Source organism: Apus apus, chromosome 1, assembly GCF_020740795.1.
Source record: "Apus apus isolate bApuApu2 chromosome 1, bApuApu2.pri.cur, whole genome shotgun sequence".
NCBI lineage: Eukaryota > Metazoa > Chordata > Aves > Apodiformes > Apodidae > Apus > Apus apus.
Genome location: NC_067282.1, coordinates 130,010,968 through 130,028,866, shown reverse-complemented (window position 1 = coordinate 130,028,866; position 17,899 = coordinate 130,010,968). Strand labels below are relative to the sequence as shown.

Sequence of the window (17,899 nt, the reverse complement as noted above, 5' to 3'; positions counted from 1 at the left end):
TGGCCGCTGTAAACAGAGAGGGCGGCGGGCGATGGCGGCGGCGCCGGGCTGCGCTGGGAGGCCCTGAGGGCCGGTGGCTGCCGGGGCGCGGGCGGGCGGCTGCGGTGCGCTCCCCCCGAGGGGCTGCGGCGGCGGTGGGGGCCGGCGGCACACATGGATGACAGCAAGGTGAGGCTGCGCGGCCCTGGCGGGGGAGAGAGCGGGGCGGGGCGCAGGGCAGGCGGTGAGGCGGGCGGGCCTGGCGGCGGGTGTCGGGGGGGAGTCTGGGTGCCCTTCCCGCGCCACGGGGCTGCGGGTTCCAGCTCCAGGTGCGAAATAGTCCCCAGGAACCTCTCGTGACGGCGAAGCGATGGGAGCTGCGAGTGAGTCGAGTGCTGCTGCTGAAGGCTTTTGGAGTCGTCTTCTCTGAAACCTGCCACTGACGGGCTTTGGGGGCTGCCGGCAGGACGAAGGGGTTTGTCGCCTTTGCTCTCCTCCCTGGCTGCGTGCAGCGGAGCACAGTGCCGGGGTGCTGCTGTTGGCTTTTCCTTAAAGCTCCAGGTATGGGGCCGAAGGCTGGATACTGACCAGTGGTCTGGTCTGGCGGTGTGGATCATGTTCTGACAGAACCCCGAGTCTCTTAAATAGCGACTGTGGGCACACTGTAAGGCTCTAGGGTATGAGTTGGAGTTGCAACATTGTGATGGGTGCTTATGCTTTGGTTCTTCCTTCATCTTCTCACAAGAACAGCCCAGCAGCATCCGTGGAGGTACAGGTCTTCTATTTCAGCAGAACAAAAAGTCAGTAGATGCATGAGGAGCACCTCCTGTGCTCTGCAGGACCAGCGGGAGGGCTGAGAAGAAAACTCCTGTATCTGCTCAGTGCAGTGTTTCACAATTGAAGCTCCCAGTTGAGTTTGGGTATTTGAACTCACTGGAGTGGTGGTTCTGGTAGTGTCTTGGAGTTTGTCCTAGAGGCAGGACTCAGCTAGGTGAAAACACTCTTGAGGTAAGCTGTGATGCAGCCATCTTCCAACTTATAAGTTCTGAGCTTGGCTTGAGTATTAAAATTGGTCGTGTGGTAATCATGCTTGTGGTATCTTACCTGTTCTCAAGCCACTCATTTTTCTTTCCACTTGAATTTTACTGGAACAAAATGGTCCAGTCTATGCTGATCCACCTTAATTCAAAATGAAAAAAACCCCAACAAAACGTGATGTGATTTCTTAAGGAATGCATCTCAGAAACTGAGAAGCAAACTATAATTTCTCAGTAGAAAGAATCCACAGAATGAACTGTAAATATGTTCATTGTAATTTGTCAAAGTAACGTGTACTATTTGGTTTTATTGAGGCTTTTGTCTGAAAGCTGCAAAGGAGGGTGGGGAGAATCTGCGTCACTGAAGTCAACATGTTGCTCACGACTGTGAGAACTGCACAAAAGTTATGTAATCAGGGCAGTAGTCTAGATGATCCAGAATATTTAATTCTGGAGGCATATATAGCTCAATGACTATTAGCTGATTTTTATGTCTATTAATGTTAAGAACACTTCATTTTTCCTGTATCAGAACTGACTTGTTTGTAACATATTGCTTCCATTTTCTTAAATTTAAAAATATTTTTTTAATCTATTGTTGTGTTTTGTGAAGTCCTGATAATCTGCTTTTTTTTATAAAACATTTTTGGACATGTTTACAAATTAAGCTAAATCTTTTCATCCAGTCAGCAAGACAGGTCTTTGCTCTTTTTTTTCTGTAGAAAAAGTTATGTCAAGGAAAGGGGGTGGAGGAGGGAAGAGTGGAATATTTATTCTCCCTATCTTCAGTTTCAAGTTACTAGTATGATGTTTAATATTTACCTTTGAGATATTTGCAAGGACAGCAGCATTGAAAGGGTTCTGCTGAGAGCTGCTGGGTCTGGCTGTACCTAAGGAAGGTCTTGGTTACCCAGCAGGTTTATGCAATATTAGATGCTCATATCTTCTACTGAAAATAGCTGATATTAATTAGTAAGTGCCTGCTCCCACAGCATCCTCGTAGATAAGCTGAGGAAGTGTGCTCTTGATGGTCAGGTCGTGAGGTGGGTCATGAACTGGCTGAAAGGAAGAAGTCAAAGAGTTGTAGTCAGTGGGACAGAATCTAGTTGGAGGCCTGTGACTAGTGGAGTCCCTCAGGGGTCGGTACTGGGACCGGTGTTGTTCAACATCTTCATCAACGACCTGGATGAGGGTACAGAATGTACCCTCAGCAAGTTTGCTGATGACACTGAACTGGGAGGAGTGCCTGACACACCAGAAGGCTGTGCTGCCATTCAGGGAGACCTGGGCAGGCTGGAGAGTTGGGCAGGGAGAAACCTGATGAAATTCAACAAGGGCAAGTGTAGAGTCTTGCAGCTGGGGAAGAACAACCCCAGGTACCAGTACAGGTTGGGGGCTGACCTGCTGGAGAGCAGGGTAGGAGAAAGGGACCTGGGGGTCCTGGTGGACAGGAGGATGACCATGAGCCAGCAATGTGCCCTTGTGGCTAAGAAGGCCAATGGCATCCTGGGGTGCATTAGAAAGGGTGTGGTTAGTAGGTCAAGGGAGGTTCTCCTCCCCCTCTATTCTGCCTTGGTGAGGCCACATCTGGAATATTGTGTCCAGTTCTGGGCCTCTCAGTTCAAGAAGAACAGGGAACTGCTTGAAAGAGTCCAGTGCAGAGCCACAGAGATGATTAAGGGAGTGGAACATCTCCCTGATGAGGAAAGGCTGAGGGAGCTGGGTCTCTTTAGTTTGGAGAAGAGGAGACTGAGGGGTGACCTCATCAATGTTTACAAATATGTGAAGGGTGAGTGTCAGGAGGATGGAGCCAGGCTTTTTTCAGTGATGTCCAGTGATAGGACAAGGGGCAATGGGTGCACACTGGAGCATAGGAGGTTCTATGTAAACATCAGGAAAACCTTCTTACCTGTGAGAGTGACAGAGCCCTGGAACAGGCTGCCCAGAGAGGCTGTGCAGTCTCCTTCTCTGGAGACATTCAAAACCCACCTGGACACGTTCCTGTGTGATGTGCTCTGGGTGACCCTGCTCTGGCAGGGGGGTTGGACTGGATGATCTTCAGAGGTCCCTTCCAACCCCTAGGATTCTGTGTGGTGCTTTGAAAGGCTTTGCCATAGTTATTCTGAAGACCTGCAGCTCCTTTCGGAACAAGTTCACCAGTCTGCAGGTCGCCCTGCGAGTTTGGTGGCTCCGTTCAAGAGGTCCCATTTCCATTGAGAGGGCTCTTCCCCTTGCTGTTTCAGGATGAGGCAAGCACTATTTATACTTTTTTTTTTTTTTTAGCCAGTGTGATTTTACAGCTTAAGCCAGCATGTCCCTGTAATCTGAAAGTTCCACTGAATCACATTTGCCTCCTTTTTGAGAGGGGTGGCCTGTGTGATCACAGAGCCTTATCTGGGAATTGAATGAGTGTGACCAAAAGGAATTTCCCTGTAAACACTGAGATAATTAAATTACATTAGTAGTGAAGTAGCCATTCTGCAGCTGCATCCACCCAAGTTCAAAGTTTCCTTCATCTATGTGACATTAAAAATTTAGAATTGGGTTTACATACTGTCATATTTTCTCTTAGTGCATTGTAATTCAGCTGTACGTGGTTAAAGAAGGCATTAGAATAATGGTTCATTGTAATGTATTCCTCAAAATCAGAAGGAAATAGTAAGAAATAAAGGGAGAGGCAGAATATCTGAATATCAGATCTAGAAAAGTTTCATGCACCAATATTAAATAATGTTCTTAAATTCTTAGCACAAAACCAACCCCAACGGAAACCAAAATATGACCTTCTCTTATTTCTCCTGTAGAGCTGCTCTGAAACTAGGACTTCTTCAGATACTGGTCTCACTTCTTGCTGTGGCTTGAGCTATTGGTTATTTGGGGGAAAGAGTTAGTGATGTAGCTGTTCCTGAGCAATTGATCTATGTTAACACTTATGTATCTATGAAGTATATAGACACAGGAAAAATAAGAAATCCTGTCACTGTGATTTCAGCCTTTATAGGTGAAATGGTTAGTTTACAAGACTACATATGACATGTATTTATTATATACAATAGGAAGCAGGGGGTTGTATTAAGAAAATAAGTATTTTTCTCATTTGTGTAAGCTGATAAATAGCTCTTATTTGTAACTGTTAAATACAGTGCTATATAGCTAACTGCAATTTTTTAATATTAATTACAGAAGTTTTTATAGCATAAACTATGGCAATACCTACATGAGTAATTAACTTTTCAGTGTACAGATAGAAATGAGAAATACAAAAACCAATCTTACCGTGAGGTCACTTTCTGTTATTCCAGTGTAATTAAGAACAAGCAAGCAAAAACCAACAAGAAAAAAGAAAGTACATTTATTTATTTATCTTCAAAAATACACTTAACCGAGTTAAAAGATAAATGAGCAGATTGAGTTTGAAGAAAAAGTGCATTTTGGGAACAGATACTGTATTTTAAATGGTATTTTTTAACTTAAAATGGGATTAAAAAAAAAAAAAAAAGCATAATGCATCATTGTTAATCTTAGGAGTGGAATGAAGTAGCTGATTACTTTTTTGAATGGAAGTGACAATTTAGTGAAATGCACCCAACAGCTTTTTTGAATACCTTGCTAGTTCAAGGCAGCTACTTGTATGTGTTGCATATAGATAGGTAAGGTTAAAAAGCAGGCTTGGGAAAACCTTTTGTAATCCAGTTCTGATGACAGTAAACCAGCCCGCTCCTAAGACTTTTAGAAGAATAAATCTCAATCTCTTGCACTTGTGTTCGTTCCAGTTTGGTTTCTTAACTTGGAACAGACTGTTGATGGCTGTTGGCTTTCTTTTGCTTGTAAATAAGTTGCTGCATCCTCTAAATGAAAAAGCAAATTCCTTTATACCTGCAAAAGAGGCTGTGGCTGTTGAAAGCTGGGTTTCCAGCTCAGATTGTTGGCTTTCCATCAGGCTGGTCTCAGGGCCTTGGGCAAGGATGTTGCTCTTGAGGTCTGACTATTTCTGAGCTTCCACAAACTTGCAATGTGTGAAGTGAAAGAAAAGCTTTTAAATAGTTGTGGTCTGAGTATCATCAGGTGTTAACCGAGTTTGTGAAGGTCAGCTGTTCATGTGGGGCGTTTATATTCATGGATCGAGCATCTGTTGATGTCTTGCTCTGATGTTCACCCAATCTTCCTGCTTTGGGGGAGCACTTGTTGTTAGGGCAGGGGAAGGCCCGCAGGAAAAGGCTGCAGAAGAGGAGTTGTGCTGCTTTTCCCATTACCTAGCTTTGAAGCATCAAAAACCTGATTGTGTGTGATCCTAAGGGGAATTTTTCTGTGAGTCATAATTAGGCTGATGCAGATGTCCCTTGGAGGAAGTCTGGGAGCAAGTCAGATGTGAAATCTTGAGCTCAAAGTAGGGGGCTTGATGGCTCTTTCATTCATGAGATGTCCTCTAGCATGGCTTTGCCTGTGACCCTTGCTGTTGTGGGTGACTGGGATCACAAAGAGGGGGGTGATCTCCCAGGCAATCCTGGAATTGACTCTAAGGAATGCTTGGAACACCACAGCAGGGACTGAGAGCTAGTGTGGAGAGCCAAGCACAGTATCTGTTTTCATAATGACCTCAGTTGTTAAGGAGGTGGATTACTATGTTTTCATCCTTTAGGGCTTTTTCAGAGTATGCAGGTTTGCAAAGTGCCAGAGGAGTCTTCCACCCAGGATCATGTCCAAATGTAAAGTGTGCTCATTGCTGCTTGCTTAGAAATATAAAACCTAAATAGCTTTGGTTATGATTTGAGACCGGCAATTTCAAATAATCAAATGTTTAAATAAGTGGCTGCTCAGCACCACTCAGATGATGTGTCTGCTTTCTCACATTGGCAATGAGGGAGTGAAATGGATGAGCTTAAACCCTAAAGAACAGCTTGGACAGTTTTATTTCATGTTTGCAGTGGGCTTGGAGGATATATGCAGTAGTGTTAGTTGACCATCCCTGTTGCCTGTTTCGAGCTCTAACAAGCAGAGGTTTAAAGAAGGAACTGGGTTCTGTTAATATCAACTGGGAGATCATGTATGGCCTGTTGGTGGACACATTTCCATGTCTGAGGCTGTAAGTTCTTCCTGGGGGGAAGAGGAGGACTCTCAACTGTTGAGTGGTAAGGTGGCATCTAGATTGCTGCCAAATCTAAGTAGTGATTGATACCCTGAACCTTAACACATAACCATCTTGACTTGTGGATGCCTGCGTAACAGTTTATGAAAATTTGATATTTATTCCTAGCTTATGCTTTTTAAAAATAGACATTTCAACAAAGATAGTCTTCTTTACTCATCTGTGCTAAAGATTACATTCTTAGTACATTAATCACTTGCTATTATTGGAGTTTTAGGATTAATTTCTATTGATAAATCTCCTTAGAACTTAAAAAATGTTTGCTCACTAAATGGTATCTTAAATTTTTGGGTCATTATTGGGCTAATTTTGTCTGACAGTGAAATCAAACTAAATAGTCTGTGTTAAGCATACAAAGTGTAATACAATGGAGAAGTAACCAGCATACTTTCTAGTGGGGTTTTACCCTACTACTGTGAATGATACGCTGTGACTTAGCTGATCAGATAACTTCATCTTCGTTAGACTTGCAACTAACTTAATTTGATTACTGATTTTGAGAAAATGTTTGCAAATGTGAATAGATTCCTCCCTCTTCTACTGTAATGAATGCAGTGCTTAGGGCTTTTTTACTTTTTGCTAATAATTTTTATAATTTCATATCAGTTCTGTAGGTGGTCATCAGTTCTATGCTAAGTTAGATTCTGCAGCCCTATACCTTTAAGCACTAACACAAGAGCCTCCTTAGGATGATTTCCTGAGCTGGATTTCCAATACTGGAACGTAAGACCTGTTTTTTTTGTGTGGGTTTTTTTTTTAATCTGTGTATAAACTGGGAGCTCCTGGAAGAATTGGAACTGGTCAATCTCAGCTGGTCTCTACTGGCACATTGACCACTGTGCTAAATAGTGCTTCAGTTAGCACTGTTTTAATCTGCCAAATTGTCCCAAAACTGCAGATGTCACAGTGAGGCCAGCTTTATCATAATGCTCTATCCAAGTGCTTCAGTTCCTCAGGGGTGTGAATGCTAGTAGCTATATAATACCTATATGTCCTTACAAAGGAGGACCTCTTCATCATGCAGTCTGGCAGGGCTTCTGATGATGCTATGATTTTATAATCCTATTCTGTAGAGATCTGCTGAGTACATTTTTTGTTAGAGAGGGGGGTGGTGGAAATAAGAAATACAGAAATCTGAGGGCTTTTTCTATGTCAAGGCAAGCAATGGAAGCTATTCCCAGTTCCAGGTCAAATAACTTTGTACTTGAACACTTATGCCAGACAAGAGTGAGGTTATGATCTAAGTACTGTATTAAAAAGGGAGGGAATTATGTTTTTTCTATTTTCTGAAGTCTGAGTGAACTGAATTAGGAGGTTGGTCAGATTTGACAAATGCATGTCACTATTAATATTTCTGTAACAAATTTTATTATTAATGTTGTTCTGGGTCTTAATAGCATATGGCTCCCTGAAAAAAAACACAAATCCCTACTGCTGAATGCTAATAGATCCCATCCCTTTATGAACTCTGGAGGAATACAAAGGGAATACAAAATGTTTGCTTGCTTGTTTTTTCTTGGTCTGCTGCCATGTTCAACATCAACTAGCGCTTCTGCTTTGTCTTCCTTCTGTCATATCAGCATAGCAACTGAGCAGGCAAACATGACTAGAAGCCAGGGAGATATGGTAATGTGGGACAGTCACACAGGATTTATCAGGCCTTTTTTTTTTTTTTTTTTTTTTTTTTTCCCAGCTGGGCTGCTTAAGGTTACAGTAGGAGCTTCTAAATATTGGTGAGGAAAAACTACTAAGGATGCAGGATTTTATTAAAACACTAAATTAGCAATGCAGGGTGATGCCTAATTCAGAATGATGAACTTTAGTTCAAGAGCCGTGAAGCCAGTAGAAGTCTTTTGGGATGGTATGAAGGTGTATTATTTGGGTATTGCTGCTGAAAGTCAGAGTTAAAAGGGAAGGAAGCTTTTTTTTTTTTGTTATTTCCATAGTCCTGGTGGTTAGAGCATGGGTAAGCAATGGCCCAAGAAGTTCAAACCTTTTTCCTCCCAAAGAGAGCTTGTGTGCAGGGCTGCTGCAGTGGTAAAAGATCTCGGGGGAGAGCAATTAGTACACCTATCTGCAGAAAGCTCTCTGGAGTGACTAAATGGGAGGCAGTTGATTGATAATGGTGGATCCAGGATGCCTTTGCAAGATGCAAAGCAGTCTACACCAGTGTCTAATTGCCTTGCAGACTGTGAAGTGCCTTTAACTGTTTTGTCTCCACATCTCTAGGTCAGTCCATAGAAATGTGCCTTTAAACTCAAGAGTTTCTATGAGCTCACTTGATACCCTATTCGTGTAACAATCCACTCTCCTTTGCCCTTTATGTGTTTTCTGTGTTGAGGTGACCCTGTCCTTGAAAAAAATATCAGTTACATCTAATCATACGCAAGATGCTTTAAAATAACAAGTCCTTAAGAATAAATTATTTTAGGAGATTGTGGTGTGGGGTGGATTTAATGGCTGTGAAGTTGTGCTGCTTGCCAGTGCTTTTCAGGTTGGGTGCTATTTCCATGTAGTTTTAACTTGCTTGTTTTGAGAAACAGCTAGCAACTATTCACCAGCCTGACCTTGCTGGTGAAAGGGCATGGCCATGACATGCACAGGACCAAGACTCAGGTTACTGGGTTTTTTTGTACACCAGTATGTGTTGTGCTGCAACTCCAGCTTCAAGCGCTAGCCCGCTCTTCTGCAGGATCAGAGCTCAAAGGGTGGCAAAGGTGTGTGTTTGTGGTTTTGTTTGTTTGTTTTGTTTGTTGTTTTGGTTTTTTTTAAGAGAGCTGGAGTATATGTCTCTACAAGACCTAATCTAGCTCTTGAATTTAAAGGTTTACTTCAAACTACCTTGCATTGGCACAGGAAAACCTCAGGTGCTAAAAGTCTTTTAAGAACTGAAGTACTTTGGCTGTAGTGTGTAATGTAGTATGCAGAAATCTTTCAAGTGCAAGTAATAATAGATAGCAAATAATGACTGCCTGCTGCCCCTCCTGGGAAGACTTTGTGTTTCTGTCTCCTGCTGAGCTAGCAGTATAAATCACATCATGCATTAATATGAGTGTGGTTCCAGGGGAGGATCGAGCTGCCCATGTTGCGCCCAAAAGGGACAGTCACTTTCTTCTTTGGACCTTCTTTCCCCCTTGGCTGTGATTGGTTATATTGATAGTATCTGAACTAGAAGATCTTAAGGGAGAGCACCTTGGTGGAGTCAATTAATTATTCAAACTGTGTTCAGCAGTTCAAATGTGAAAGAGATTAAGTAAAGCAAAGAAAAAAAATCAATGTATTACGTTTGTTTCGTTATCGCTGGATGTCCATTAAGTACTTTCTGTTCCTTCATTTGCTTATGGTAGGCAGCTATTCCTGAATAAATTAGGAGAGGCAATATAGAGAGGGTGGGATTATGTTGGCATGTGATTGTTGACTCACTTTCCAAAGAAAGAATAGGCTCAGTTGTATAATCCTTCCCCCCCCCTTCATTCTAGCACATCAAGTCACTATGTTATTGTTTTTATTGCGGCCTGCTAAGTTTATAGAACAAATGACTTCTTTGAATGTCAAAGCCCACTTATTTTGTAGCATCACACAGTAAAAAGTGTCCTTTTTACGATGAACTCTGATATTTTGAACACTGTCAGAAAAAGCACAGTCTATGCACAGTACGGTGAAACACCAAGCCAGCAGTGAAATTCTTGTAGGTAGGCGTGTGTGTTAGGTGTGTTTCTCCACACCCCCTCCATTCAAACAGTGTGGTCAGAATGCAAATAAAGAGAAATCCTCGTTTCATAGGGGAGGTGGGGTGTGTGGCTGATGTAATGCTTCCAGGCTGATACTACCTGATGGCCAGTGTACTCAGTTTCAGACCATATTTAGGACTTCCATGTGCTCTCATGTTAAGAGTAAAATATTTGGGTGGGGAAGCATAAAGTAGACACTAAGGAAACTATTCTCTTAATTTAATTTGTAGCAAGAGAAGCTTTCAGACCTGTAAAATAGGAGCCACAAGGAAGAGGAGAAAATTACAGCAAAATCTGCACTCCATACAGCAAGAAACTAAGGGGTTAAATTTCTGCAAGGGAGATCTAAATTAAGCACTGGGAGAGTTGAACACTGGGATAGGTTGCATGAGAAGGTGTAAGGAGATGGTTTTCCAGGCTGTGTAATAATATTTTGAGGGTAAACATGGCCAGAATGGTTAGGGTTAACATGCTGAAGGGAAGGGATGCCATCCAGAGGGACCGTGACAGGCTTGAGAGGTAGGTCCATGCAAACCTCAGGAAGTTGAACAAGGCCAAGTGCAAGGTCCTGCACCTGGGTCAGGGCAATCCCAAGCACAAATGCAAGTTGGGTGGAGAATGGATTGAAAACAGCCCTGAGGAGGACTTGGGGGTGGTGGTGGACAAGAAACTCAACGTGAGCTGGCGATGTGCACTTGCAGCACAGAAAGCCAACAGTGTCCTGGGCTGCATCAAAAGAAGTGTGGCCAGCAGGTTCAGGGAGGTGATTTTCTCCCCTCTTCTCTTGGTCCTGGGCAGCTCTAGGTGGCCCTGCTTGAGTTACGAATGTTGGACCTCCAAATCAGGTTAGTAGCATTGATGATAGGACTGCTTAGATACTGACTTCACTACAAAGTCACATCCCTCCCTTTTGGTTTTGGTGCTGTCACTGAAAACTTCATACATCAGCCCCTTTATTTCCTCTGTTGCTTCAGAATCAGTGAAAATACATGCAAAATTTTCTACTTGAAACACCTCATCAGCACAACGACATGGTTACAGCATTGCCTTTGCGGAACAGGACCTTTACTGCATCCTGTCTTTCCAGGTGGTTGGAGGCAAGGTAAAGAAACCAGGCAAGCGAGGTCGTAAACCAGCCAAGATAGACTTGAAGGCCAAACTTGAAAGAAGTCGTCAGAGTGCAAGAGAGTGCAGAGCCAGGAAGAAGCTGAGATACCAGTACCTGGAAGAGCTGGTTTCAAGCAGAGAGCGAGCTATTTGTGCTCTCAGGGAAGAGCTTGAAATGGTAAGAAACTATCATTTCACCTACCCATGTTATTTGGGACCTCTCCTCGTGGACATTTGTTCTTGAAATCACTGTGACTGCTGGTGGGATTTGGCAAGCCATGAGCAATCACAGCATTGGGAACAGGTGCATTCAGCTGTTTGCCTTCTTTGCCTGTTGAACATGAACCCTGTGTCTAAGTTATCTGCTGGTTTTGAACTAAAAGCAAGCAGTGGAAGTCCCATGGCATATTAATCTGTTGTCTTTGAAATGTTTGTTTTAGAAAACCTCTGACAGAGATAGAAATAGGTAGAGGATGGAAAGAAATGTCTTGAAAAATCAAGGGGGAACATATATCCACAGTGTGTCATTGTTTCTCACAGACCTTTGTTTCTGTTGGGAAGGTTGATTCTTGCAGCATCCTCTCTGTGTTGCACTGCTGTCCTGTGTTCCAGCAAATATAAGATGGATGTCTTGGCCAAATAAGCTGCATTAATCAAGGGGAATGTTTCATCTGGCAATACAGACTCACATTCTCATTGGTACTGAGATGCCATTGAAATGTGATTAGAGCTGAGGATTTTTCCTTGGCCTTGCATTACGTTTGTTTGAATAGGCAGGGTTAATTGCCACCAGCAAATAGGGTCAGGATTGGGTGGAAAGTCAGCCAACTGGCCATAGGTTTTTCAGTGTGCCTCAGCATTTGCCAATGGAGAATTTAAGATGAACTAGGAGCAAGGAGCAAGACACATGTGCTGTAACTGTGCCTTGCACAATGAGAAAGCACCTCTTAATAGTCCATCAGCCCCAGAATCATGTGAAATATTTGTTTTTAATAGGCCATGAACTGGAACGGTATTCTGGCATGCCAACAGCAAGAACATGCACAAAGTGTTCCATGTTTTTTAATAATTACAGTATTGTCTAGTACTGCCACTGAGTAGCACTTTATTGACTGAAACAGGATTTACTGAGGGCAGGTATGCAACCATGGACACGTGCTTAGCTCATTAGTGCTCTGCAGTTTTGTAAGAGGCTTCAGCCCAGTAAATTCAAACCTTAAATGAATATACAGGAAGGTAAAGATTACAGCTCTGTTTTGTCTGCTAATGTGATCCTGGCAGTTTGCTAATGCCTAATGTGTTTGCATATTTCAGTACAAGCAGTGGTGCATGGCCATGGACCAAGGGAAAATCCCCTCTGAAATAAAAGCCCTGCTAACTGGAGAGGAGCAAGGCAAAGCACAGCAGAACACAACCAAACTTGCCAAGGCTGGCAAGACAGAAGCAAACAGCAGCAATCCCTGTGAGTATCCAGCCTGTGATTAATTCCTATTTTGTTACATCTTTTGTGGTGTAGGAGGATGGCTGTGGTGTAGGAAGAAACAGAAGGATGTGCTTTTGGGCACAAATAGTGGATTGAAGCAAAAAGCTTAGTGGGTGGTACAAAGACTCTGTGTAATGTTTACATGGACAACATGGAAATTACACTAGCTAGAACTGGGCAGTTATTTTAAAAGAAGACTCAATCTCTGTTTCACCAAGGCTTGTGGAGACTTCTGAAGAACTGACACTTTAATCTTTTACAGCATATTCTGGTTTCCTAATGCAAGGTAAATGGAGCACATAAGACATGACTGAATTTTTAAAACTCCAGCAAGAAAACATTATTCTAGCTGCATGCACTTGTAAGTGAGAAACACTGGGCTTGGCATTTCCTATGGAGTCTTTTTCTTGCCTCATTTGTGCTCTTCCAGGGAATGAAATAAGGTCCTTTTGGGGACTGAAAGGTGAGAAGATCATGTGATATAAAGTCTTATATGTGATACATACATGCAAGGGAACAGAGTTTAGGTTTAGGATGGGCATTTCTAATTTTCACCTCTTCTAATTTTGAAGTATTTCATTCTACAGGTTAAATTACACTTTACTGTAAATTAAAAAATAAATTCCTAGCTTTGTTTTTAAGAAGCAATGCAAAAGCCACATTTGTAACTGTGACAATCTTCCCTCCTGGTGCATCATTCACAGGAGGCCAATGCAGAACCTTCTGCTCTGCAGCAGAGATATGTTGGTAGCTAGCAGAAGAATGCTGTTGCCAGAGAAGTGGTGCATCCCTGGGTGCAAGGGGAAGGATTCATGTTCACTCTCTTCTCTTTGCTCCTCCCCATATGAAACCCTCTGTGGTGTTCCCTAAGCTGCACAGAGTGGGATTTTGGGGGTTTTGTGCAAGCAGGACCTTGTTCTTCCATTCTCTGCACCACCCTCCCCAAATACAGCTCTGGCAGCTTTTGGGCATTCCCCAATAAGAGATGGGGCTGCCTTTGGTTCAGAGCCCAGAATTAGCCTGGCTTTGTGGTCAGTAGTTAAGTGATGGGTAGCTGTTGTGGGAGTTTGAGAGGTTCTGTAAAATAAAATAAAGAGGAGGATCTCATCATAGCTTTGCTAAAGCCAAAGGGAGTACTGTAGGTTGAGGAGAAGGAACTGGATCAAAAGCTTTCAATTAGAAGGTTTATAGTAATGTAATTTGTAACCTAAAAGATTGGTTTCAGCATCCTTTTATAATGCAGCATGTCTTCTATGTTATGTGGACCCTTAAAGAGAGGTACTGGGTATATTCCTAGCTTCTGCCCATACTTCTGTTGCTGGATGCATTTCTGACCCCCCGTGCTCCCAGTGAGAGTCAAACCTTGTCCTTCCACCTTGCTTCCAGCAGAGGAACAATTGCCACATCCTTCCACCCATTGTGCCCTGCTCTCTTGCTGTATCTACCTACACTTTGGGTCCTAATATCTCTCTAGCCTGCAACTTAACGTGAATTCTGCTGTGCTATCCTGGTTTCCCAGCCAAAAATAATGCCAAGAACTGGTAGCAAGGAAAACAAGTTGAATCAGTTTGGTTTTATGGTAAGAGAGATGTCTTGCAGGCTGATTTACTCATCCCAGGTATAGACAAATAACCTGCCACTTACCTTAGACAGCTCTTTCTCCTCTACACCCTTTTGGCATTTATATGATGCAGTGTGGAGAGTGGAGCTCTCTGGATTTTCAGTGGGGGGTTTGCTTGCTTATTCTCCATTTTGTGACAATGTTTATCTTTGTATTTTGTGCCATGCATGGAACATTTCTTCATCTTATGTTTTTGTCTTTGTTTCATAGAATAAATATAACAGTCAATTACTTTGCTAGACTGAATGTTGCCTTCTTTTTATTGAATTAATTTGGTCTCTTTAGTATTATCTCAAATCAGGATTAGTTGAAAGCACTGAAAATAATAGTGCCACATTCCAGTGTTCTGCACAGTTTCCAGAATTCCATTCTGGGCACTCACACATTAATCCTTAAGGGATGGATTGAAGTTTGTTCTTTAGATTGTCCACACATGTACTTGCTCAGCAATTGCTAAGAAGTATTGCATAGACTTGGAAAACTACTAGAAAAGGTTAAGTAACACTGAAGCTGAGATGGGGAAGATATGATAGGATTCCCCTCACTTTGTATTCTAAGCTCTGAACTGTCCTGAAAGGCAGCAACAAAGCCCTCCCTTAAGTTTTGGGATTTTTGTTTATGTTGAATGTTTGTCTGTCCTCTTCCTGGCTTCTCTGGAGTAAAAAAACAAAACCCTAGACCAGATGTCCAGATCTATAGTCTGAACCTTGCAGTTGGATTTTAACATGAACATGCCAGAAGCACAATATATTATTTTTGGTTGGACTTAGACTTACACAGTCTAGTTTCAGATGTGAACTATGTATTGTAATTAAATGCATTTCAAAGGTTATGTCTCTACTTAAGTCTTTTTCTGAATCAGGGATGTAGAAAATATGCAGAGGATTTATGATATGTGTGATCAGAACAGCTCCCCTCTGCACTAGGTAACATGACAAATGCAGCTGTGATCTCACCAGAAATGTCCCACTTGCTCTCTTCCCTCCACTGCTTCCTTGTTTCACTTTCTGTTTTACCACACCAAAAACTTCTCAGGAGTTTTCTTTTTATGGAGGAAATTAGGAATTAGAATTTCTCATGGCAATGAGGAAGAGTTTTCATCTGTTCCTCATCACAGTGGCTCCTGCTTCCTGGCTTAGGCAGCAGTTGGCATTACAGGATTGTGTTTGGCACACCTGGGCCCAGGTCTGTGGCACAAACAGTGGCATCCATGTTCTAATAGGTTTTTTGTGCTTCATGCAGGTGGGACAGGAGGTATATTGGAGCCATCTTAAACTGATGGCAATTTTGTCCTGCAAGCCAAAATAACAGTGGCAGAGAGTTAGAGGCTCTAACTGCAATTTCCCAACCAGCTCTAGGTGCTGTAGTTCATTATGAAATGTTGGATTCCCAGCAATGATCATTAAATTAGAGCTTCCATAACATGGCAGATCGTGCTACGTTATAAATATTCTGACCTTAGATGGATCTCTGGGAGTTCTTTGTTTTGAAGTTTAGCAGTTCCCCTTAAAAAACAACAGAAATACTTGTGGTTCATGCTCATTTGATACTCTAATGGCTTACAGCCTGCATCCCCATCCAGGTGGCTCCCAGAAGTGATAGAACTAGGTCCTCTGACTAGGAGGCACCCTCAGTGGTACCCTAAATCATGGAGGATGGTTTAGTCTTACCCTCTCTGTGTAATATGGGTACAGCCTTCCACCCATTTCTCCTGCAGTGAGTGTGTGCAGCTGGTTCTCTCTCACAAACATTGAAGAAAGGAAATAAACCTGGAAATGCTTCATATTCCCACTTGCCATGGAAATCTAATGGTCAGCTAGAACCATTTGCCCAGCTAAAGGTGGAAATCTCTTGGAAAGTATTCATAGTGTTAAAAACATGCTGTCTATACTATTTGGTGTTTTAAGTAACACCAGAACTCTGTTACAGGAAGGTGTAATAAGACTGAACTCAATGGATGATGACAGAAAAAGCACTCAAGTTACACTAGTACTTTTGGAGAATTTAACCCAAGGATTTACCAGATAGTGGAAACTTCACAAGAAAAACATGCAATAAGTGTTGTCTTTATATATGCTTAGTGCATAGAATCCCAAAAAACAAAGTGGATACACTTAATGGACTTCTCCCTTAGCTGAGAACACTTTGTAATTCTATATAATAAATAAAATTACAGTCTGCTTTCATGATCTGATGATAATATTTATCAAAGAATCTGAAGTCTGTTAAGTGCTTTTCAAAAGACTATTATAACTTACATCAGAGGTGTTTGGTTTTTTTAATGTATTAGATAAATTTTAAAAAACCTTTTCCCTTTCTTGACAGCTGAAACCATTACTAGCTTTGGGAGAGGGACTGTGACTAATTATTTTTTTTCTTTTTTCTTTTCTTTTTTTTTCCCCTTTTACATTTTAGGGTGAAGATTAATCTCCTGGCATCTCATGAAGAGATGGAGATTTGGCATCATAGTTGCATTCGCTACTTTCAAAAAAATTATACAGAGCACTGGAACAGGCTGCCTGGGGAGATTGTGGAGTCTTCTTCCCTAGAGATATTAAACCTCTGCCCCCCTACCCTGGACACAATCCTGTGCCACCTGCTCTAGGGGACCCTGCTTTACCAGGAGGCTTGGACTAGATGATCTCCAGAGTTCCCTTCCAGCCCCTACCATTCTGTGATCTCTATAGTTAGATATAAAATTACTGTTAATATAAGGACCAAATGTTTGAGGCTTGTCTAAAAATGTGGAGAATTCAGAGGAAAAGCTGAAATAAGAACTCTAGTCCTCACTATGCTTAAGAGATACAGCAAGAGGATGAACTGATGTAGAAATACCTGTTGTAGGTAAGCAAGAAAAAAACATAATCTTGTGGGTTTCCTGCTGTTAGTTTCACTGAGTGTTAATTTCCCTAAGTTATGGCACTAAATGAATTCCTTGTATGACTCTGTTGTGGGTTTGTGTGAGAAAACAGAAACTTCTAATCCACAGTAAAATCTGAGGTATCCCATACTGAATAGTGCATGAGTGGACTACTCATCAACTGTATTTATGGAATGTATAGACTTGTATATGTAGATAAGGAAGCAGAATTTGTAGTGTCAGTTATAGCCATTGCCTTAAGCTGTTTCTGCAAAAGTTGTTGCTTGATATTATTTATACAATTATTTGTATTTTCTTTATCTTACTTTAACTAGAAAATGCTGCTATGTTTCAGCTAGTCATTTTCAGCAGCACTTTATTAAAAAAAAATAACCTACAAAAACCAGACTGACTTTCAGTTTCTTCTTTTTCCTCCATAAAATAATTTGAGAGGTGGAAGTTTTGTTTCCATAGCTAGTGCAAGATCAGCCCTGCTTTTTGGTGTGTCTGCCTGTAACTCACAACTGGCTTAAATAAACACTAGCAACATGAACTGCTGCTTCAAGCAATTCTTGTGTATAGTCTTTATGTATGAGGTTGGGTAATGGTAACATTTGTAACTATGCTGCAGCTGATGGGTATTCTGATGATGAAATACATTTGTGAGTAAAAGGCAAGTGAATTATACAAATGTGTTTCCATGAGACAGTGTTTTATGTGAATAGAAATAGCCTGCTACAAACAGTGGCTTTTTCCGTACTTCCTTTCTCATGGCAACCTTCAAAATACATTTTGGTCAAGTTATACAGTGCTGGCAACAGCAGTGCTGCATATTCCTGTGATAGAGCATACCAGCAGTGTCCTCCAGCTTCACCATCTCCTTATGTGGCATGCTCCAAATGCCTGCTGATGTAAGAACAATTCTTTCCTAGCCC

The 17,899-nt window shown here is 42.0% G+C and overlaps 1 protein-coding gene across 1 annotated transcript; it reads left to right on the top strand.

Annotated features, from left to right (window-relative positions):
* The first annotated feature begins 5 nt into the window (after window positions 1-5).
* On the top strand, window positions 6-17,533 carry CREBL2 (cAMP responsive element binding protein like 2). Its single transcript, XM_051644038.1, has 4 exons — window positions 6-168; window positions 10,981-11,178; window positions 12,315-12,462; window positions 16,520-17,533. The coding sequence occupies exons 1-4, from the start codon at window positions 154-156 to the stop codon at window positions 16,522-16,524; spliced, it is 366 nt and encodes a 121-aa protein (XP_051499998.1). The 5' UTR covers window positions 6-153; the 3' UTR covers window positions 16,525-17,533.
* Window positions 17,534-17,899: the final 366 nt, after the last annotated feature.